The 24,273-nt window shown below is 37.8% G+C and overlaps 1 protein-coding gene across 1 annotated transcript in view; it reads right to left on the bottom strand.

The window, feature by feature from the left end:
- Positions 1–24,273, bottom strand: part of KIF6 (kinesin family member 6) — a 397,162-nt gene that overhangs the window by 276,991 nt on the left and 95,898 nt on the right. The window contains exon 6 of the mRNA XM_059937468.1: positions 4,884–5,013. Coding sequence (XP_059793451.1) covers positions 4,884–5,013 — 130 coding nt within the window. The remainder of the gene's footprint in view (positions 1–4,883; positions 5,014–24,273) is intronic.

Here is a 24,273-nt window from a genome sequence, read left to right as displayed (position 1 = left end):
ATTTAGAAAGTAATGTCTTCCAAAAGGTCTGAAGCACCACAAATTAAATTTTAAAATGTCAAAGTCATCTGCGATGTACTCTGTACTCACCAAGTGGCACAGTGTACCATAAAATCACCCCCGATTCTGGGCTTGAGATTGCAGGTCTTTTCTCCTGAAATCACCAGGTCTTCTGCTCCACATTAATTCGACAAAAATTTTTTTTTAATTAATGACTGACCAACTATGTAGTTGCCAGATGCTGAGAGAATAGAGTTGAACAGGACTACAGTCTTGTCTTTCAATAGCTGCTAGCTGAGAATTGTAGGGTCTTTCCAGATGTTATACTATATATAGCATATTATCGCTCCTGAATTCATCAAGGTCAAGAGCAACACCAGATACCAATCATATAAGAAATTACATCCAAGGTTATTTGGACACCGTATTAGTTTTCTAGTACAACAAACTAGGTGGCTTAAACAATAGAAATTTATTATCTTACAGTTCTGAAGGCTAGAAGTCTCACATGGAGGTGTTAGCAGGGTTGGTTATTCCTTCTGAGGGTTATAAGGGAAGGATCTGTTCCAGGTCTCTCTCCTTGGCTTGTAGATGACTGTTTTCATGTTCACATGGCACACTCTCTCTATATGAGTCTGTCTCCAAATTTCCCCGTTTTATAAGGTTACCAGTCATATTGGATTAGGGCCCAACCTAATGACCACATTTTAACTTGATCACCTCTGTAAAGACCCCATCTCTCAATAAGATCACTCTGAGGTACTAGAGGTTAGGGCTTCAACACAGGAATTTGACACGGTGAGACAATTTAACCTACAACAGACACTACTGTGAAGTTTTGGTAGAAAGGACCCTGAACATTATTCTCTTCTCCAAATTGGCTTGTAAAAGAAGGCCATATTAGTCTAATTATTCACTTTGAGCAACATTATGACTCCCTAAAATGAATAGTTAAATGGCACTTTTATCAGTGGAGATTGCTCCTAGAGGAATCATCTGATTTTGTTAATTCAGTACAGCTTCTGTCAAGATCCAGGTGAAATCCCCATGCTCCAGAAGCCTCCGATAAAATCCACTCCAACCTGATGATGACCATCCCCTTCCATGTCCCAGGCCAAAATGGGAACAACGGGGTAGATGCAACGGGGCATCAGATTTCAATTCAAAACAAAACACTTTCTAATAAGTAGAATTACTCATCGGTGAGCTATTGCATTTCTAAGCATGGCATCCAAAGGAGAAACCATAAAATAAAAAGATTGACTATGTTAAAAAAAAATAAATGAAAACTAAAAGAAAATTCATAAAATGGAAAATGTTTGCTAAATATATGACAAAGGCAAAAGTTATCTTTAACGTTCATTCACTCAACAATTATTTACTGAGCTCCTACTATATATCAGGCTTTGTTTCTAGGTGCGGCAGATGTGAACAAGACCAAGTGCCAGCCCTCATGGAGTCAACAAATCAACCAGACCTACTCTGACACTCCAAGAGAAGAACAAGTAGAGCACATAAACAAAAACAGAAATGCAAATGGCAAATAAAGATATAAAATAATTTGGTAATCAAAAATGCAAGTTAAAACAAATTTTTTTTTTTCCTACCAAATTGGCAGAACTTTCAAATCCTGTGATGTTGGTGAGGGTACAGAATATGGACCTGATCACATACTTCTCTGGGAGTGGGTTTCAACCAGCTTCTTAATGGTAAAGCCCAAACTGCCCCCAAATTTAGACTGAGCACATTTAAAATGCTAAAATGCATATTCCTGGGCTCCACTGCAGAGATTCTGAATCTATCCATCAGATATGGGATCCAGGAAACTGTGTCTTTTGACTACCATGGAGTATCCTAATACAAGTTATCCTTGGGCCATACTTGGGGACAGAGTGCTCTAGACCGTGGGCAGGGCTGAACAAACAGTTCCAGCAATGGGACTGTGCAGGGCCTAACAATCAAATGCAGAATGTCTTGTTCAATTAGATGTGACTAATTGAGAGCAACATTTCAATGGTAAGACAAAAAGGTACCAAGTTATACTTGCTACTGGTGGGCTTTGACACTGGGTCACCCACAGTTCAGCTTTCACAATATTTATTCTCTTTGGTACAGCAAATCAACTTTTGAAAAAATTTACCCTAAGGACATAATCAGGTTTTATTCAAAACATTGGTAGGATTACAGAAATTATTTAAGAGTGAGTTCTAAAAATAAGAGGATAAAGCTACTTTTAATAACTTTTCCTTAAAATGCTGGCTAGAAGTAGAGAACTTAAAAGGGAAGAGCTCTCCACTTTGGGTCCCCATATTTAGACTTTGTTTTGCAAATGTTTTCTGGTTACCATGGCAACTTCTGGATTTCTCTATGTAAATGGGAAATTGGGAACCTCGCCTTTTAAAAAAAATGATTAGTGTGTTCTTTTTATCCTGGTAAGCTCGTTCTGTGCTGACAAATTACATTCTGACAGCTCGGTTGTAATCTAAAACATGCCTCTCTGGAGACTGAATAATAAAGTATTTCCAGGGATTGACAGTTACTCTTCATTTATATTTTTATGTATTTGCTTTCAATGAATTCAAGAGATAAACTGAAGTGCTACATACTTGCTATATTTTTTAAATAATTCAGAAATGTATCCTCACTTGAAAAATCTGACATATGTCAATTTGATTATTGAATTTGTGAACTGTGGTGTAAGGAAAGAACATAAGCTTCTGAAACGGTCGGACTTGGAGCTGAACCCTGGCTCTGCCACCTACTAGTTGTGTGACCTTGGGCAAGTAGTCTAACTCTTTGAGCCTTAGTTTCCATCTATAAAATAAGAATAAGAAATAATATATACATATATAAAGCATCTACAACAAAGCCAAGTCTATTGAGCAGGTTCTTGATATAACATGGCAGCTATTACCAAAGAAAAAAATAAAAGCCAAGCACAGAAACATCCAAAACTTATCAGATTTGGTTTAAAAGAAATCAGGCTTCACATAGGAAAAAAGTGAATAAGTTTTTAAAGTAATGCATAACCAACATTGTTAGAATTGGACTTCTTCATGTTTCAGCTATTTATACTATTGTTAAACACTCAACAGTAAATAATAGGAAAAGACTTTTGGAACTTTGTAAGGTGATAGGACATGACAGATAAGCTTGTACAAAGGAAGCTTAAGGTCCTCAAGACTTTACAATAGTCTGAAAAGATGCAGTTGGCTAAAGTTAAGGCATAACTTTAAAACAGCAAATGGCCAAGGTTTTTAGCTAATAGAAGTCATAGTGAACCAGGGCCAGGAGCCCTCCCTGACCCATTAAAGATGAGGTGACGTAATTGTGAGGATGAGGCCTGGAGTCCTCTAGGGATGCGTCACCTCAGGAAGAAGGTTAGCAGTGAGGCAGGGACAAGTTTCCCCGTGTTTTCCAACAGCATTTATGGATCTACCTTTTTCCTTTTTCATATTCGATTGGTGGGCAGGACCCATCTCTAGTCTGTACTGCTCCATTTGCTGTTTATTGAACTGTGTATGGAGGAGGAGGATTTTTTAGTGGGGCATGTTAAATCTTTCATTATTACACTCCCTAATTCTTAATCTGCCTTTATTCCTTTCTCTTCAATTATTGTGAGAAGAGCATCACGGATGATCGCATGGGCAAAAATGTTGAAGCAATACACAAATGCAAAACATTGTAAACAAAAGAAGATATTCTGAATTAAAAACTATGTACCACTCTCTTTAAATAAAAATAATAATTTAAGGGTCCTTAAATCCATATTATATGTGGCACCTAAGCTCAACTTATTTAAGTTAGTCTATTGAAAAGTACTGATGCAGAACTAGTAAAACAACAACAACAAAACTAAGGTCTCAACACAATAACAGATGTCAACACCATGCTTTCACTACCTGACTTTTCTTTCCATTTATCTATCTTGTATTTAAGGTGGTGCATTCCAGAGGGTGAAAATGAGGCAGAAAAGAAGTCACTTGAGGGAGACTTTCTCAGACTACTTCTCCTCCCAGCTTACTGTCCTCACCTATTGTTTGTCATCAGGGACAAGGTAGAACACAGAACGCGGGGAGTGTGACTTAAAAAGGAAAGTGCCCATGATCACAGTAAGCTGTTCACTTGGGGAACTGTTCCCACATCACCACCACCACTACCGCGACCACTTAATTCCTTTCACTGCAGTGTCGCTGGATGAGACCTTTGTGACCCTCCATCTCCAATCAGTAACTGGTTGAGGTTAGGGCCCAAGACTGAGTTGGGTCAATCCTGGCTCCAGACTATGGTTCCCAGGTAAAATATAGGTGCTCAGTTAGGTTTGAATGTCAGATTAACAACAAATAGTTTTTAGTATAAGTATATCCCCAATAACGTGCTGAGACATACTTATACTACATACCATGGCAGTGTTCCTGGATCTGCCAACAATAGCTGCAAATCCATAGAGCACTTCCTATGTTCCATGCATTATTCTAAATTCTTTACAAATATTAATTCACTAAATACATGAAAATACATGGATAGGTAAACATATGCCAATACATGGATGACTGGAGGTTAGGAAGAATGAACTATGTATTTTAAGGTTCAAAAATTATGCAAAAATTCCTATAATTAAGACTTCTGATGAGTTGTCACTGACTAGCAACAAATCAATTTGTAGAAAATTTAAAAATATAAAACTAAAAAAGACTAGATTTTTGTCCCTGCTCATTAACTAGCTGGAAGACCTTGGGAAAATCTCCTCAATTCTCTGGATCTAGGTTTCCTTCTCCTAACATGAAATTGGGATGAGATTATTTTTAAAGTCATTGCTGCCCCTAAAATTCTATTATATCTTATAATGTGCAAAAAACAGCTTGCAGAGAAATGCTTATTACCTCTGCAATCATTCTGTTGGTGTCTCCTAAGAAAAGCAGATTCAGAGCTTCTTCCTCTGTGGTTGCCTGATGAAGAGACAAGTTCTTCAGGTGGATATTCTGATCAGGGTCCTCCAATACTGTCACTTTCCTAGGGAAATGGGAAGCAACAACACAAGGCACTTTGAGAATGAAAAGAACTTCAAGTCTTTCTTACAGATTTCTTTTTTAAAAACTGTATGTACGATGTCTTGAATTTATAAAACCCAATAGTACACAAGACACCAGACAGTATTGGATTAGCATCAAACACTGACATTCCCTTGACAGTACTACCAAATAGCTTTGGGGCTGAAAAGTATATTACAAGCTCTGATTTAAAGCCATCTGTCTTGGTAATCATCAGAACCCCAAAGCATCTTAAAATATATATTCTTATTGAATTAAAAATGCAAATAGTTAACCTTCTACCTATATCAGGAAACTTGCCTATATAGTATTTTTCTATGTCATAATTCAGTTTCTTACATAGGTAATGCACAAATTTTTCTCCTTCTAATTTTTCCCTTTTGTTCAATTTCATATCATTTTCAATTTACATGACATTTCAAACTGATTAGCTCATCAATTTAAACATGATGAAAATTGAGGCGTCTGTTATCCCTCTAGGAGATGTTCCCTTGTCTAGTTTTCTTATCAAGGTGAGTTAAAAATTCTCAAGAAGTCTTGTAATAAAATTTTAGTTTGTAATTATTATTTTTATGTCCATCAGATGTGTTTCTTGACTTTTTTTCTTTTACAACATCACTTTTCCTTCCACTGAATCCTTACAGTAAGAGCTTTAGGTCTGGAATTACATTCACCTATTACAACTGCCTCAGTGGGCATCCTGGTGCCAACACCACTTCCTCCCAGGTGAATTCTAACCCTATTTTGAGAGTTGGCTTGTGAGTACTCTCCTTAGAGTCCTCGTAGGACTTTCTGCAAATGAACACAATTTGGCTAAACTCCTCACAGTCTTGCTTCAAATGCCTACAGATTCAAACAATAAAGTTACTAAAGAGAGTTCCCTTCTGCCTCTTGAGTTTTGCCTTCTTGATTTTCTTAAAAATTGTTGAAGAAAGGAAATCTGTAATTCACAAGTGTTGCAAGTGTATCTCCAGATATCTGCACTTGCTTACAGCATTTGGAACTGATCATAATAGATAAAGGTTGGCGTCGTTTAGCACTATTTCTCCCTTCAAAGTACAACTAGCAAGTGGACGTGTCACTTGCCTATTGACAAAAACACATTTATAAATCCTTAAAAATGAAGATTTTGCAAAGACCATAATTTTTCAGTCTTCCCTTTTGTAAGGAGGTTATCTGGACTTTCATATGTAATTTGTGGGCACTTAAAATACTAATTGCAGGAAGAAAATGTAGCTCTACCAGCACCTCTGTGACCATTATGTCACTAATAATCTAGCCTGTTGCCAAGTTTTGGACTCCTTTTTGTCTCCTTCAACAATACCACCTAAGATGGCAAAAGATCTCTTCCCTTAATGAAAACAAGTATATTTTATTAATTTTTCAACAAGACTCATAAGTGAGCTTATTAAAAATGCTTGAGTTAAAAAATGCTTAGAAAACATGAAGGCATTGTTAACTGAAATAGATGAATTGTGCTCTATTTTTAGGAACCCCCTTTATTCCTTAAGCTTTACTTCCACCCTGATCCTTCTGATATGCTCGAGAAGGTTTGCCTAAATTCAATCCCTAGGGACACAGAAGTTAGAATTCTTCCTAAATCCACAGATTCTAGGCCTTAGAGGTAAAAAGAAGTTAAGTAATATTGGAAGGAAGATGAAAGCATGAAATAAGTGATGAGACAGTATATTAGAAGTGAGAAAAGAAGAGAGTTCTGTCTTTTTCAACAGGAGGAAGAAAACAAATTCTCCAACTCTGAGGCAAAGTCACCTGTGGTACATGTTGTAAGACCAAGTCTGCTACAAAATCAACCTGTGCAAGTTCAGAAAAGGGAGAGGTGGGGGAGCAGGAAACAATTCAAAGACAAGGATGTTCACACTCACTGGGCACCAAAAGTATGCCAGGGACCTGCACTGTCTTCTGTAATCCAGTTGTAATCCTGGCGGCACACAGGAATAGCCTGCAGAACTTAAAACAACACACCGGTGCCAGGTGTCCTCCTAAGCGGTTCGGATTTGACTGTTCTGGGGCGTGGACTGGGTATCAGGATCTGTAAAGGTTCCAGGTGATTCTAGTGTGCAGCCAAGGTTGAGAGCCATTGACTTCATCTTTAACGACCACACAAGGTGGACATAGGGGGAGGAGGTTTCTGGTTTCTTTATCTTTACTCTCCACCCAGCTCCACCCCAAGCCCAAAGGGGAGAGTTACTCATTTTACTGGTTGGAGCTGAAGTCACTTTGGGTCATATCTACTAATAGGCAAGGTCCCTGTGAATTTTAAAAAGCTTGTCCTTCCATGGGAAGTTTCTTTTCTACTTCCCTGACCATGCAGCTGATGGGTAAACTAAGCCACCCATTAACCACAACAATAACTAAAGCTCAACTGGGGATTATGGATATTCTTAAACATCCATAGGGTTTATATCATTGCTAAATCAAAACAAAATCTAAATGATAGTTTAGATCAAATCTAAAATCTAAATGACATAATCTCCTCACCATTACTTCACTGAAATGAATGCAGAAAACAAGCAAGTATGGAACTCTGAAAGTGTTCATTTATTAGACAACCTAAATGGGTCACTGATTTAGGATTATATTTACAAAGAATAGTTAGAAGCATAAGGTAGAAAGCGTGAAATGTCATCAGCAGCATTTGGCTAAGCTACTTTTTTCCTTGTAAATCATTCAGAGCCTTTGATCTGCAATGAACCTACCTCAGAACTATTACACTTCTATATTTACTTCCAGGTGCTCGTCCAGCTTTGTCACTTTGATCATAATGCAATTTGCACATGCTTCCAGTTTTTCTGTATAGAACTCTCAGCCGTCTTTTGTAACCCTGTAACTCATCACCAGGCATTTCTCTGGCACTTTTCTGATACTGTTTTCCTCACTACTTTCTGATTTCTTGCCCGTGGAGGTTTTGAAAAGTAAATAAAAAGACAGGTTGGTGTCCAGTTTAGTTTGACTTCTTTCACGGTTCTCTCCCTGCTTTGGGCTCATCTGTTGGGCACGCTTTAATAAAAAGACTCCACCTCTGGCATCTTTCTGGAATCTTCTTCAGTGCAACTTTCTCCAATCAGGGTCTCTCTTGCCAGTTCTTCTCCTCAGATTCTTTCCTGGTTTCTGCCCAATCCCTTGGGCATGAGACTTTGGACCTTCCCTTATTGCCCTGCCTGCCCTCATTGAAAATCCCTTTTGCACTTAAGCCTCCCAACCAATTTGTCACTCCCACCCACTCTCATGCCTTTGCTCAGAGAAGTACAGCCTGAGCTGGGTACTACCTCTTGACTAGGTCGACTAGTCTGGGAGTGAGAATGCTTTAAACTCTGCTGTTGGTGGAAAGCTTTTCAAAGTTGGAGGAAATAAGAATCATCAGCAAAAGTTTCTCTTCGAGTTGCTTCCTTTCCTGGCCCTTCCCCTCCCCCCGCCACTCCCCACGCCCTCAGCTCTCTAACAAATCAATAGCTATTTCCTGAATCCTCAGTCCACCACTCGATTCTGACTATAATTTTCATAGCTTGAAAGAGGGCTTTATTGGAGTTTCTTAAATAAACATCTTAATTCCAAGATGGAAACCCCCCAAACTATTTATTTGATTCCTTTTTGAAAGGGCCTGTGAATAGTTTTCTCTACAAAATGTTTCTAAAATGTTTAGATTTCAAGCAAAAAGCCACTGATAGCCTTAACTTGGACCCCTAAGTGGAAAAGTTCTGCTAAGTATACTCAGCCTGCTCAATGATGGAGAAGAAGCAAGCTTTGTGTTTTCTCTGTAAACAGAGACTCTTTTCCATTTGGCTAAGTAGTTGGAATTTTTAGGCTTTCTAATTGCCTGGAAGACATATAAAGAGCAATGGCCAAGCTCTTGTTCCCAATAATGGAAGCCATCAATGAAAGAACCCTCCCCACCCTACATCCCATCTCCACAACATTCCAATACCACCAACTTGCTGAACAGGGACTTTCCAGGAGTTACTACAGTGAGTCTGGTTTCTCATTTTCATGTTATAGACAAATATTGCTATGGTGATTTCTATTATCTTCTTCTACTTGCAAGTGCCCCATGTGATGGTGCAGGCCAGGCACTGAACAACGGCACCATGTACAAGATGGTGCAATTCACATGAGTCTGTAGATTTATTATGACTTATGTCTGTCAGGGGGCAGTAAAGTGTCTTCCAACAAAACCAGCATATTACAACAATTTTTCAACAGGTGGCAGGGTTGCCTTTTAATAATCACATGAAGGTACCATACAGATGAGAGGTAGCTCAGTCTAGTTACCCTGACTTAGAACAATATCAATAGCAGGCAGCCCTCACGAAAATGGGAGGGTGTCCATCAGGCTCTTCTAAATAACTGAATAATCTCACATATTGTGAACACAGCTGCACCATTCATTTCAATAAAGAGAATATTACCTAGTTCATCATTTTCCAACTTCCTTTTTTCCCCCACCCCAACACATTTTCAGAAACTCTCTACAGGGAAGATTTGGGGGAAGATGTAAATTTTTAGAAGTATGTAAGGGGAGCCCTCCTTCTTCTTTTTTTTTTTTAATGGCTATATGGGTGCTTTCCCTAGATATCCTTTTTTTTTTTTTTTTAAACTTTGGGTTTATTTATTTATTTATTTATTTATTTATTTATTTATTTATGGCTGTGTTGGGTCTTCGTTTCTGTGCGAGGGCTTTCTCTAGTTGCGGCAAGTGGGGGCCACTCTTCATCGCGGTGCGCGGGCCTCTCACTATCGTGGCCTCTCTTACTGCGGAGCACAGGCTCCAGACGCGCAGGCTCAGTAATTGTGGCTCACGGGCCTAGTTGCTCCGCGGCATGTGGGATCTTCCCAGACCAGGGCTCGAACCCGTGTCCCCTGCACTAGCAGGCAGACCCTCAACCACTGCGCCACCAGGGAAGCCCCCCTCCTTCTTTAGATTGATTAAAAATCTAAAAGATTTCTTGTTATAAAATATAAATAGTTGAAACATATCACTTAAGAAAGTTTTATGAACCTGCAATAAATTTTTGTGTTGGTCTTAACCTAGACAGAATGGGCTAAAAGTAATGGATACTTTTTCTCAAGATCACTACTGAGATATTTTGAAAACTCTTTCTAGTAACTTGAAAAAGATATCTTTTCTTTCTTGTTTTATCTAATATTATATCTTCTTACTGATAATGAAAAATATAGCCAATCACATGACACTTTAGATTGAGTTATTTCATTTAACCTACTGAAAACACCAGGTTCTCTACTAAATACTTAAAGAAGAGATTATACCACTTATCTACAATCTCATTCAGGAGAGAGAAGCAGAGGAAATACTTCCTAACTCATTCTGTGAGGTCAGCATTACCCTTATACCAAAACCAAAGATATAAAGAGAAAAAAAAACTCTAGACTATATCTCTCATGAACATAGATGCAAAAATCCTCAGTAAAGTATTAGCAGATCAAATCCAACAATGTAGAAAAAGAATTATATACCATGACCAAGTGGGATTATCTCAGGTATACAAGGCTGGTTCAACATTCAAACATCAGTCAATATAATCCATCACATCAACAGACTGTAAAAGAAAAATCACATGATCATATTAATAGATGCTGAACAAGCATTTGACAAAAACCAATACCAATTCATGATAAAAACTCTCAGTAAACTAGGAATACAGGGGATCTTTCTCAACTTGATAAAGACTATCTACAAAAACCCTACAGCTAACATGATAGCTAATGGTGAGAAACTCAAAGCTTTCTTAGTAAGATCAGATAAAAGGTAAGGATATCCCCTCTCACCACTCCTTTTCAACATTATACTGGAAGTCCTTGTTAATGCAGTAATGCAAGAAAAGAAATAAAAGGTATACAGATTGGGAAAAAAGACATAAAGATGTCTTTGTTCACAGATGACATGACGATCTATGCAGAAAACCTGAAAGAACTGACAAAATACTCCTGGAACTAATAGGTGATTAGAGTAACACTGCAGGATACAAAGTTAATATACAGAAGTCAACTGCTTTTTTGTATACTAGTAATGAACAAGTGGAATTTGAAATTAAAAACACAAAACCATTTACCTTAGCACCTAAAAATGAAATATTTAGATATAAGTCTAACAAAATATGCACAATATCTATATGAGAAACTACAAAACTTTGATGAAAGAAATCAAAGAACTAAATAAATGGTGAGATATTCCATGTTCGTGGAGAGGGAGACTCAATATTGTCCAGATGTCAGTTCTTCCCAACTTGATCTATAAATACAACGCAATCCCAATCAAAATCCCAGCACATTATTTTGTGGATATTGACAAAATGATTCTAATGTTTATATGGAGAGGCAAAAGACCCAGAAGAGCAAAAACAAAATTGAAGGAAAAGAACAAAGTAGGAGGACCAACACTACCCAACTTCAAGACTTACTATAAACCCACAGCAATCAAGACAGTGTGGTATTGATGAAAGCATAGATAAATTGATCAGTGGAATGGAACACAGAGTCCAGAAACAGACTCACATAACTATAGTCATCTGATCTTTCACAAAGAAACCAAAGCAATACAATGGAGCAAAGACAGTCTCTTCAACAAATGGTTCTAGAACAACTGGACATCCACATGCAAAAAAAAAAAAAGAATCTAGACACAGACTTTGCACCACTCATAAAAATTAACTCAAAATGGATCACAGACCTAAATGTAAAATGCAAAACTATAAAACTCCTAGAATATAACATAGGAGAAAACCTAGATGGCCCTGGGTGTGGTGATGCTTTTTTGGATATGACATCAAAGACATGATCCATGAAGGAAATAATTGATAAGCTGGACTTCATTAAAATTAATAGACAATGTCTAAAGAATTAGAAGATAAGCCACAGACCGGGAGAAAACATTTGCAAAAGACACATCTGGTAAAGGACTGTTATCCAAAATATACAAAGAACTCTTAAAGCTCAACAATAAGAAAACAAACAACCCAATTAAAAACTGGGCCAAAAACCTTAACAGGATCTCAGAGAAGATATACAGATGGTAAATAAGCATACGAAAAGATGATCCATGTCATATGTCATCAGGAAAATGGAAATTAAAACAATAATGAGATACCCCTACACACTTATTAGAATGGCCAAAATTTGGAACATTGACAACATCAAATGCTGGGATGTGGAGCAACAAGAACTCTCATTCATTGCTGGTGGGAATGCAAAAATGGTACAGTCACTACATTATGGTAGTTTCTCACAAAACGATATATATTCCTCCCATATCATCTAGCATTCATGGTCCTTGGTATTTACCCAAAGAGGCTGAAAACTTATGTTCACACAAAAACCTACACACAGATATTTATAGAGGCTTTATTCACAACTGCCAAAAACTTGGAAGCAACCAAGATGCCCTTCAGTACGTGAATGGATAGATAAACTTTGGTACATACAGACAGTGGAATATTATTCAGTGCTAAAAAGAAATAAACTATCAAGCCATGAAAAAACATGAAGGAGGCTTAAATGCGTATTACTAAGTGAAAGAAGCCAGTCTGAAAGAGCTACATAATGTATGATTCCAACTATATGACATTCTGGAAAAGGCAAAACTATGGAGATAATAAAAAGATCAGTGGTCACCAGGGGTGGAGGTAGGGGTAGTGATGACTAGGCAGAACACAGAGGATTTTTAAGTCAGTGAAAATACTCTGTATACTATCATGATGAATATAAGTCATTATACATTTGTCCAAAGCTATGGAATGCACACCACAAAGAGTGAAACCTATGGTAAACTATGGACTTTGGGTGATTTTGATGTGTCAGTGTACGTTCATTCTTCGTAACAAACGTGTCATTTTGGTGAGTGATGTTGATAATGGGAAAGGTTATGCATGTGTGGGGGTAGGGAGTATATGGGAAATCTCTGTACCTTCCTCTCAATTTTGTTGTGAACCTAAAACTAAATACTTCATCATGAAAAAAAAAAAAAAAAAAAACAGGTCCAAACTGAAAGCTGTAAAATATTCTTTTTTTTAAATTGAAGTATAGTTGATTTACAAGAGTATATAGTTTCAGGTGTACAAGACAGTGATTCATTATCTTTATAGTTATACTCCATTTAAAGTTATTATAAAATATTGGCTATATTCCCCGTGCTGTACAATATATCCTTGTACCTTATTTATTTTGTATGTAGTAGTTTGTACCTCTTAATCCTCAAAGGTGCAAAATATTCTGAGTGCTTGTTGTGATGAATTCTTGTCTTCTTTTCCACATTAACTTCTTTCTTTTCAATTGGTAAATATCCTCTACTAAATATTACCATTATAATATCTTTTTTTTATGTTTTTAATTTTTTTTCTTATTAGTCATCAATTTTATACACATCAGTATATACATGTCAATCCCAGTCTCCCAATTCATCACACCACAACCCCCACCTCCTGCCGCTTTCCCTCCTTGGTGTGCACACGTTTGTTCTCTACATCTGTGTCTCAATCTCTGCTGTGGAAACTGGTTCATCTGTACCATTTTCTAGGATCTACATATATGCGTTAATATACGATATTTCTTTTTCTCTTTCTGACTTACTTCACTCTGTATGACAGTCTCTAGATGCATCCACATCTCTACAAATGACCCAAGTTCGTTCCTTTTTATGGCTGAGTAATATTCCATTGTATATATGTACCACATCTTCTTTATCCATCTGGTGATGGGAATTTAGGTTGCTTCCATGACCTGGCTATTGTAAATAGTGCTGCAATGAACATTGGGGTACATGTGTCTTTTTGAATTATGGTTTTCTCTGGGTATATGTCCAGTAGTGGGATTGCTGGGTCATATGGTAATTCTATTTTTAGTTCTTTAAGGAACCTCCATACTGTTCTCCATAGTGGCTGTATCAATTTACATTCCCACCAACAGTGCAAGAGGGTTCCCCTTTCTCCACACCTTCTCCAGCATTTATTGTTTGTAGATTTTCTGATGATGGCAATTCTGACTGGTGTGAGGTGATACCTCACTGTAGTTTTGATCTGCATTTCTGTAATGATTAGTGATGTTGAGCATCCTTTCATGTGTTTGTTGGCAATCTGTATGTCTTCTTTGGAGAAATGTCTATTTAGCTCTTCTGCCCATTTTTGGATTGGGTTGTTTGTTTTTTTGGTATTGAGCTACATGAGCTGCTTGTATATTTTGGAGATTAATGCTTTGTCCGATGATTCATTTGCAAATATTTTCTCCCATTCTGAGGGTTCTCTTTTCGTCTTGTTTATGGTTTCCTTTGCTGTGCAAAAGCTTTTAAGTTTAATTAGGTCCCATTTGTTTATTTTTGTTTTTATTTCCATTATTCTAGGAGGTGGATCAAAAAATATCTTGCTGTGATTTATGTCAAAGAGTGTTCTTCCTACGTTTTCCTCTAAGAGTTTTACAGTGTCCGGTCTTACATTTAGGTCTCTAACCCATTTTGAGTTTATTTTTGTGTATGGTGTTAGGGAGTGTGCTAATTTCATTCTTTTACATGTAGCTGTCCAGTTTTCCCAGCACCACTTATTGAAGAGACTGTTTTTTCTCCATTGTATACTCCTGACTCCTTTGTCATAGATTAGTTGACCATAGGTGCGTGGGTTTATCTCTGGGCTTCCTATCCTGTTCCATTGATCTATATTTCTGTTTTTGTGCCAGTACCATATTGTCTTGATTACTGTAGCTCTGTAGTATAGTCTGAAGTGAGGGAGTCTGAGTCCTCCCTCTCTGTTTTTTTCACTCAAGACTGCTTTGGCTATTCGGGGTCTTCTGTGTCTCCATACAAATATTAAGATTTTTTGTTCTAGTTCTGTAAACAATGCCATTGGTAGTTTGATAGGGATTGCATTGAATCTGTAGATTGCTTTGGGTAGTACAGTCCTTTTCACAATATTGATTCTTCCAATCCAGGAATGTGGTATATCTCTCCATCTGTTGGTATCATCTTTAATTTCATTCATCAGTGTCTTATACTATTCTGCATACAGGTCTTTTGTCTCCTTAGGTAGGTTTATTCCTAGGTATTTTATTCTTTTTGTTGCAATGGTAAATGGAAGTGTTTCTTTAATTTCTCTTTCAGATTTTTCATCATTAGTGTATAGGAATGCAAGAGATTTCTGTGCATTAATTTTGTATCCTCCAGCTTTACCAAATTAATTGATTAGCTCTAGTAGTTTTCTGGTGGCATCTTTAGGATTCTCTATGTATAGTATCATGTCATCTGCAAACACTGACAGTTTTACTTCTTCTTTTCCAATTTGGATTCCTTTTATTTCTTTTTCTTCTCTGATTGCCACGGCTAGGACTTCCAAAACTATGTTGAATAATAGTGGTGAGAGTGAACATCCTTGTCTTGTACCTGATCGTAGAGGAAATGCTTTCAGTTTTTCACCATTGAGAATGATGTTTGCTGTGGGTTTGTCGTATATGGCCTTTATTATGTTGAAGTAGGTTCCCTCTATGCCCACTTTCTGGAGAGTTTTTATCATAAATGGGTGTTGAATTTTGTCAAAAGCTTTTTCTGCATCTATTGAGATGATCATATGATTTTTATTCTTCAATTTGTTAATATGGTGTATCACACTGATTTGCCTATATTGAAGAATCCTTGCATCTCTGGGATAAATCCCACTTGATCATGGTGTATGATCCTTGTAATGTGTTGTTGGATTCTGTTTGCTAGTATTATGTTGAGGATTTTTGCATCTATATTCATCAGTGATATTGGTCTGTAATTTTCTTTTTTTGTAGTATCTTTGTCTGGTTTTGGTATCAGGGTGATGGTTGCCTCATAGAATGAGTTTGGGAATGTTCCTTCCTCTGCAATTTTTTGGAAGAGTTTGAGAAGGATGGGTGTTAGCTTTATCTAAATGTTTGATAGAATTCACCTGTGAAGCCATCTGGTCCTGGACTTTTGTTTGTTGGAAGATTTTTAATCACAGTTTCAATTTCAGTGCTTGTGATTGGTCTGTTCATATTTTCTATTTCTTCCTGGTTCAGTCTTGGAAGGTTATACTTTTCTAAGAACTTGTCCATTTCTTCTAGGTTGTCCATTTTATTAGGCATAGAGTTGCTTGTAGTAATCTCTTAGGATGCTTTGTATTTCTGCCATGTCTGTTGTAAGTTCTCCTTTTTCATTTCTAATTTTATTGATTTGAGTCCTCTCCCTCTTTTTCTTGATGAGTCTGGCTAATGGTTTATCAATTTTGTTTATCTTCTCAAGAAACCAGCTTTTAGTTTTATTGATCTTTGTTGTTCTTTTCTTTGTTTCCATTTCATTTATTTCTGCTCTGATCTTTATGATTTCTTTCCTTCTGCTAACTTTGGGTTTTGTTTGTTCTTCTTTCTCTAGTTCCTTTAGGTGTAACGTTAGATTGTTTCTTTGAGATTTTCTTGTTTCTTGAGGTAGGCTTGTATAGCTATAAACTTCCCTCTTAGAACTGCTTTTGCTGCATCCCATAGGTTTTGGATCGTTGTGTTATCATTGTCATTTGTCTCTAGGTATTTTTTGATTTCCTCTGATTTCTTCAGTGATCTCTTGGTTATTTAGTAACGTATTGTTTAGCCTCCATTTTTTTGTGTTTTTTACGTTTTTTTCCCTGTAATTGATTTCTAATCTCATAGCGTTATGGTCAGAAAAGATGCTTGATATGATTTCAATTTTCTTAAACTTACTGAGGCTTGATTTGTGACCCAAGATATGATCTATGCTGGAGAATGTTCTGTGCACACTTGAGAAGAAAGTGTAATCTGCTGTTTTTGGTTGGAATGTCCTATAAATATCAATTAAATCTAGCTGGTCTATTGTGTCATTTAAAGCTTCTGTTTCCTTATTAAGTTTGTGTTTGGATGATCTGTCCATTGGTGTAAGTGAGGTGTTAAAGTCCCCCACTATGATTGTGTTACTGTTGATTTCCTCTTTTATAGCTGTTAGCAGTTGCCTTATATATTGAGGTGTTCCTATGTTGGGTGCATATATATTTATAATTGTTATATCTTCTTCTTGGATTGATCCCTTGACCATTATGTAGTGTCCTTCCTTGTCTCTTGTAACATTCTTTATTTTAAAGTCTATTTTATCTGATACGAATACTGCTACTCCAGCTTTCTTTTGATTTCCATTGGCATGGTATATCTTTTTCCATCCCCTCACTTTCAGCCTGTATATGTCCCTAGGTCTGAAGTGGGTCTCTTGTAGACAGCATATATATGGGTCTTGTTTTTGTATCCATTCAGCAAGCCTGTGTCTTTTGGTTGGAGCATTTAATCCATTCACGTTTAAGGTAATTATCGATATGTATGTTCCTATGACCATTTTCTTAATTGTTTTGGGTTTGTTTTTGTAGGTCCTTTTCTTCTCTTGTGTTTCCCACTTAGAGAAGTTCCTTTAGCATTTGTTGTAGAGTTGGTTTGGTGGTGCTGAATTCTCTTAGCTTTTGCTTGTCTGTAAAGATTTTAACTTCTCCATCGAATCTGAATGAAATCCTTGCTGGGTAGAGTAATCTTGGTTGTAGGTTCTTCCCTTTCATCACTTTAAGTATGTCATGCCACTCCCTTCTGGCTTGTTGAGTTTCTGCTGGGAAATCAGCTGTTAACCTTATGGGAGTTCCTTTGTAGGTTATTTGTCATTTTTCCCTTGCTGATTTCAATAATTTTTCTTTGTCTTTAATTTTTGCCAACTTGATTACTATGTGTCTCGGTGTGTTTCTCCTTGAGTTTATCCTATAAGGGACTTTCTGCACTTCCTGGACTTGGGTGGCTAATTCCTTTCCCATGTTAGGGAAGTTTTCGACTATAATCGCTTCAAATATTTTCTCTGGTCCTTTCTCTCTCTCTTCTCCTTCTGGGTCCCCTATAATGCGAATGTTGTTGTGTTTAATGTTGTCCCAGAGGTCTCTTAGGCTGTCTTCATTTCTTTTCATTCTTTTTTCTTTATTCTGTTCCACAGCAGTGAATTCCACCATTCTGTCTTCCAGGTCACTTATCCGTTCTTCTGCCTCAGTTATTCTGCTAGTGATTCCTTCTAGTGTATTTTTCATTTCAGTTATTGTATTGTTCATCCCTGTTTGTTTGTTCTTTAATTCTCCTAGGTCTTTGTTAAACATTTCTTGCATCTTCTCGATCTTTGCCTCCATTCTTTTTCTGAGGTCCTGGATCATCTTCACTATCATTATTGTGAATTGTTTTTCTGGAAGATTGCCTATCTCCATTTCATTTAGTTGTTTTTCTGGGGTTTTATCTTGTTCCTTCATCTGGTACATAGCCCTCTGCTTTACATCTTGTCTATCTTTCTATGAATGTGGTTTTTGTTCCACAGGCTGCAGGATTGTAGTTCTTCTTGCTTCTGCTGTCTGCCCCGTGGTGGATGAGGCTATCTAATAGGCTTGTGCAAGTTTCCTTATGTCAGGGACTGGTGGTGGGTAGAGCTGGCTGTTGCTCTGGTGGGCAGAGCTCAGTAATACTTTAATCTGCTTGTCTGCTGATGGGTGGGGTTGGGTTCCCTCCCTGTTGGTTGTTTGGCCTAAGGCAACCCAACATTGGAGCCTACCTGGGCTCTTTGGTGGGGCTAATGGTGGACTCTGGGAGGGCTCATGCAAAGGAGTACTTCCCATAACTTCTGCTGCCAGTGTCCTTGTCTCTTGGTGAGCCACAGCTGCCCCCCACCTCTGCAGGAGACCCTCCAACATTAGCAGGTAGGTCTGGTTCAGTCTTCTATGGGGTCACTGCTCTTTCCCTTGGGTCCCAATGTGCAGACTACTTCGTGTGTGCCCTTCAAGAGTGGAGTCTCTGTTTCCCCCAGTCCTTTCGAAGTCCTGCAGTCAAATCCCACTAGCCTTCAAAGTCTGATTCTCTAGGAATTCCTCCTCCCGTTGCCAGATCCCCAGGTTGGGAAGACTGACGTGTGGCTCAGAACCTTCACTCCAGTGGGTGGACTTCTGTGGTATAAGTGTTCTCCAGTTTGTGAGGCACCCACTGAGCAGTTATGGGATTTGATTTTATTGTGATAGCGCCCCTCCTACCATCTCATTTTGGCTTCTCCTTTGTCTTTGGATGTGGGGTATCTTTTTTGGTGAGTTCCAGTGTCTTCCTGTTGATGATTGTTCAGCAGTTAGTTGTGATTCCAGTGTTCTCGAAAGAGGGAGTCAGAGCATGTCCTTCTACTCCACCATCTTGAACCAATCTCCCCATTATTATTTCTAATAATAATATTATTAGACTTGAACTCTGGTCTTTTGATTTCCCAAAGAACTTAATCAACACTCTAAGGTAATTCTACCACCACAAGTCTGACATTTCAGAGGTGCTGGCAACCTGTATATGATTTATTGCCTGTCTGATAAGGAGCAAAATTGAAATGAGTCATTTAATGTAATGTATCCTACATGATTCAAGGATGCCCGGTGTCACTGTGGCAACATCTTCACACTTTCAAGAGGTTTCTGCTTCTTACTGTGCTTAGGCTTTCATATGCTATGAAAACAGGTATCACCAAAAGAACTCAAGAAAGAGAACTGGAAGCTGCTACAGAAATGCAAATCCAAAATGAGAATTATCCATGACAGGTAAAGACAGAACCAGACTAGACACAATTAATGTTTAGGAGAACCAACACTTTTCTCACAGGTGGTTATATTTATTAATTTATTGGTTATTGTCATTTAATTATTTCACTAAATTTAGCATCTATATGAAACATACTTTCATTTATATCTTCTTTTTTCTCAAAATTATTTCCATATATGATAGAATTTTAGTTTGCTAATAAATTGATAGGATCATCTTTCTGTATTATATTAAATTAACCAAACTTCTCCCACCTCAAAACAATATCACTTTGCAACGGCCAACAGACAAATGGCTTCCAAATCTAATGTATGTAACCATGGCTTATCATAGACTTATCTATTGCCTACAGGCAACCACCATTAGCATGCTTTTCCAGAAGTAAACATTTAACATAAAAAACTATGCTTGTTATCCTCCTTCTAACACTAATACCCTTTGCTTCAGCCTTCACATTCCTTTTGGTGCTCCAGGCTCACAAATAATGCATCGTTTAATGAAATGTCTTGTTTGGCTTAATTTCATACGGACTTACAGAGCCCATACACTAAAATTTATCTTCTTCAGTGCTACCAACTATTTTTTTCAAAGAAAATCATTTTCCTCCCATTTTCACTAATACTGGCTTTCTAGTTCAGATTTTGTAGTTTCAGTATGACAAATTATGTGCTCAAGTTTTCCACATTTGGGGAAATTATAGGAATAAATAGATCTCGAGGCAATGGATTTGTAATTTTGGAAAGACACAGCATTTCCTCTGCCAAGTAAATAGCTTTATACACCTCTAAGTTTCCACTATTGCATTTTACAAGTTTATTTACTTTTGTTTATTTTCATTTTAACATAAATTTTATTATTTTTCCAAGTATAAAAGTAATACATCTTCTTGTGACAAAGTTCAAAAATTTTTAAAGTAAAAAAGTTTTTTAAAACAGAGTCCCATCACAATGACAATGATAATGATATAATTCCTTAATTTTCCTATGTATATTTTGCAGATTTGTGGTAGAATTATAAATGTATACATGTTATTACATCCTTTAATATTAATGATGCTATCTTCCTTTTACTATTTTTGGATACAGGTGCAGGGAAGGAAATGGGGGATATACATGGATTTTTCCCCCAAATAACTAATTGTGGCTCACAGTGCAGGTTGCCTATATGGGATCTGATGTCCCTTTCTCTCTATTAGGCTCTGATTTTGTTCAAGGAGTTATTTTAAAATACTAGACTTTCCCTGACTCCCTTGCAACTACAGTGGCCATGTGACACAATTCTGATCAGTCATAAGTTAGTGAAAATCAATGCGTAGAGCTTCAGGGAAGACTGTTAAAGGGGCAGCCTCAGGCAGCACATGACTTTTGCCTTTTTCCTTCCAGGAATGTGGATGTGATGTGGAACGTAATGCAGGCATTTTGCAGAGGACTGAAGCCACGTGCTGAGAATGGCTCAGTAGAATGACAAAAGGAAGTCCACATGGCCTCCTGGAACTACCATAGCAGCCCTGGCTGCAATCTCCAGAATTCTTACCATGTCCGGTGGTTGGGGGGGAAGGAACGGACCATTTGGTTAAGCCGCTGTAAACTGAACTGCTGTTACCCGCAGTTGGCAGTTAATTCACTAACAAAAATGTTCAGTATCATTGACTGAATAACTCTTCCCTCTGTCTACATTAAATAATAACATGTTCATAGGATCTGATTCTGGTTTATCTGTTCTTCATCTGTTTCATTTTGAAGCAGTATAACGTGATTTCATTATTAGAGTTTTTACCTAATTTCAGTATATGGTGTCACCAGTACTCCCTCATTTCTCTATTTTTCAAACACTTCTTTGCTCTTCTTGATTGTTTATCCTCTCAGATAAACTCTGGAATTCCATCTATTTTCTAAAGTCTTTCAGGTTTTGCTTGGAATTTCATTGAACTTCTACATCAATATGGGAAGAACTGACCTCTTTAAAGTGTTCACATTTCTCATTCATAATAGCTCTCCATTTACCTTCAAGCCTTCTTTTATTTGTCACCCCAAACTGTACTATTGTCTTCACAAAGTCTCTGAACATTTCCTGAGTACTTCACCTTTTTTCGCTATCAAAAAAGAGATCTATTTTGCCATTATTTCTTCCACCTGGGTTATTCCTAGGGCTTGTTTCTTCAATTGAGTTAGATATGTACTGGAAGATAATAGGTGGTCAGCCAGCCTGAAGGGCATCAGTCTGACCTCTGGTTCATAATCACTAGCTTTCATTTTGTAAAATGTCTCCAACTATCCTAGAACTCAATCTGAAAACACAAGCTCCAGTGTAATTGGCTAAACTGCTACGGATACGTGGGCTAACTGCTATGGAAGTTTCAGAGCAGGGAGATTAATATGCTACCTGTGACCCTTATCACCTGGTCCAGATGATCACTCTAGCCACCTGACGGAACCTCTTCCCCTCACTCGCTGAGATTTCATTCTCAAGGCTCTTCCCCACATACACCCTCTCTACAATGACTCAGCACTCCTCCTGCCTTGGCAGCACTGCCAGCTTGTGGCTCAGTCAGAACTCTGGTCTTGGCATATGTCAGTAAAATCAGGAAATCACTGAGCGTCATGGGAGCAAAGACACTGATGTGAAGGGACTGAAGTGAGCTGTGACAGAAAATTATTGGCTGATATGGGCTCCACTCATGAGACTACTGCAGCTCTAAATGATTTGCCTGCCTTTTTTGCACTTTCAGACATTATTAGCTGGATACTTTAGAAGTTGTGTTTTATGGAAGTCTCCTGAGGTGTTTCACATGCATGTTACATTTTCCAACTAAATAGTTAGTAAAATGAAGAATACAGTTTAAATTCTTTATAATGCCCCAAAAGAGCTCACCGAAATTCTTGCAGCATAGTGAATACTTCATACATATGATGTTGACACTCTCATAAGGTTGTAATGCTTTTTTTCTCTATTGCTTGAGCTGTAAGAGTTACAGGTGTTTCCAAACCTTGAGTATTCTTCTAAAGGACAGAATAAAGTGACCTGGCAAGCCTAAGTTATGCAAAACTCTTTTAGGTAATCTTATGGTTTTACTTTAGATGCTCAAAATTCGGAACAGATTTCAAGAAAACATGGTGTAGTATCAGCATAAATCAAACAATTCATACAGCAATTACAAGGACTGGACAATAAGTTTAAAAAAAATCCCCAAATCCATATCAATATATAATTTTAAAAGCGCATTTCGCCTCTTAATCTCAGGAAAAGAAATTGTATGCAGTTGTTTATATACAAAGCACGAGGAAAATGGAATAGACTGAGGTGACAATGTTTTTCATGTCATTAATTAATTTCATGTGACTAAAACCCCTGAAATCACAGATATATTTTTACATTCCAGATATATGAAGGAAAATACTGCAGCTGTTTCTCCCATCCTTTTACTCGTCACATATTAGGCAATGGATGGTGAAAGCTAACACCTCTGTATGAACTGAATGTTTGTGCCCCCTACACCACCACCCGCCCCGCGGAAAATTCGTATGTCGAAGCCTAATCCCCAACGTGATGGTATTCGGAGATGAATCTTTGAGAAGCAAAGGTTCTCTCTCTCTTTCTACCATGAGAGAACACAGAGAGAAGGCAGCCATCCTGCAAGCTAGGAAGAAAGTTTTCATCAGGAATCAAATCTGCCAGCACCTTAATCTTGGGCTTCCCAGACTCCAAAACTGTGGTAAATAAGCATCTGCTGTTTAAGCCACCCAGGCTATGGTATTTTGTTATGGTAGCCACACTGACTAAGACAACCTTCTATCTAAGACATTTCTGATATTGAGAATGATCTCTTTTCAATTGGCCATTCGGAGTAGAGGAAACAGCTTTCCCCTTGTTATTACTCTAGTGGGACAGGCTTTGGGTAGAAGTGCGTCACTTTCAGGCTGGAAAGGTTCTCTTTTCCTCTACCATGGTCATTAACAATGTTCCATTTTTTCCAGGAACATAGTCCCTGGCCAATTTGTCACACAGGGTATAACTGACCATCACTGGTCACTGGTCACTGGTCACTTGTTCAGATAATCCTGCAGGATAGCACCCCCAGCTTCTCGAGAGGTTGCCTCCCAGCTGTGTCAGTAATTGACTCAGTTGAAGAAAAGGCTGGAGTTAGTTTTAACTTTGAGATCTATGCTTACAGGCCCAGAAATCTCAAATGCTAACTGGGGCCAGAAAAATGACACAAATGAAAAGTGTAATGCAGTAGGTAGGTATAAGAATTGAAGGATGCATGTTTCATCTAAAGGCAGTAACTTCAAAAATTTTAAACATAAAATGTGTAGACCAATCAAAACATATTTGGTACTGATGCAAGGAGTGTCCAGAGCATAAGTGGAAGGACTGGCTTTCAAAAGGACAGAGTTTCCTGAGATGAGAGGAACATAGGTGATAGGGAAAAAGGGAGGCAGGCAGGAAGTTGAGGGAATTCATGTCTGACAACTTCCATATTCTCTAAGGTAAGGATACAATTGGCGTCGGAGAGAACTGGGACAGGTAGTTCTCGACTACGGAGACAAACGTTTGACGTAATTATTGTGAGGCATGAGAGAAAAAGTTCTGGGAACATGAAGATATTGCTTAGCAGGCTGAGGGC

The sequence above is a fragment of the Balaenoptera ricei genome, chromosome 11 (genome assembly GCF_028023285.1).
Source record: "Balaenoptera ricei isolate mBalRic1 chromosome 11, mBalRic1.hap2, whole genome shotgun sequence".
In the NCBI taxonomy this organism is placed as follows: Eukaryota; Metazoa; Chordata; class Mammalia; order Artiodactyla; family Balaenopteridae; genus Balaenoptera; species Balaenoptera ricei.
Note: the sequence above shows the minus strand (reverse complement) of the source record. Positions and strands in the feature narration are given on the sequence as shown.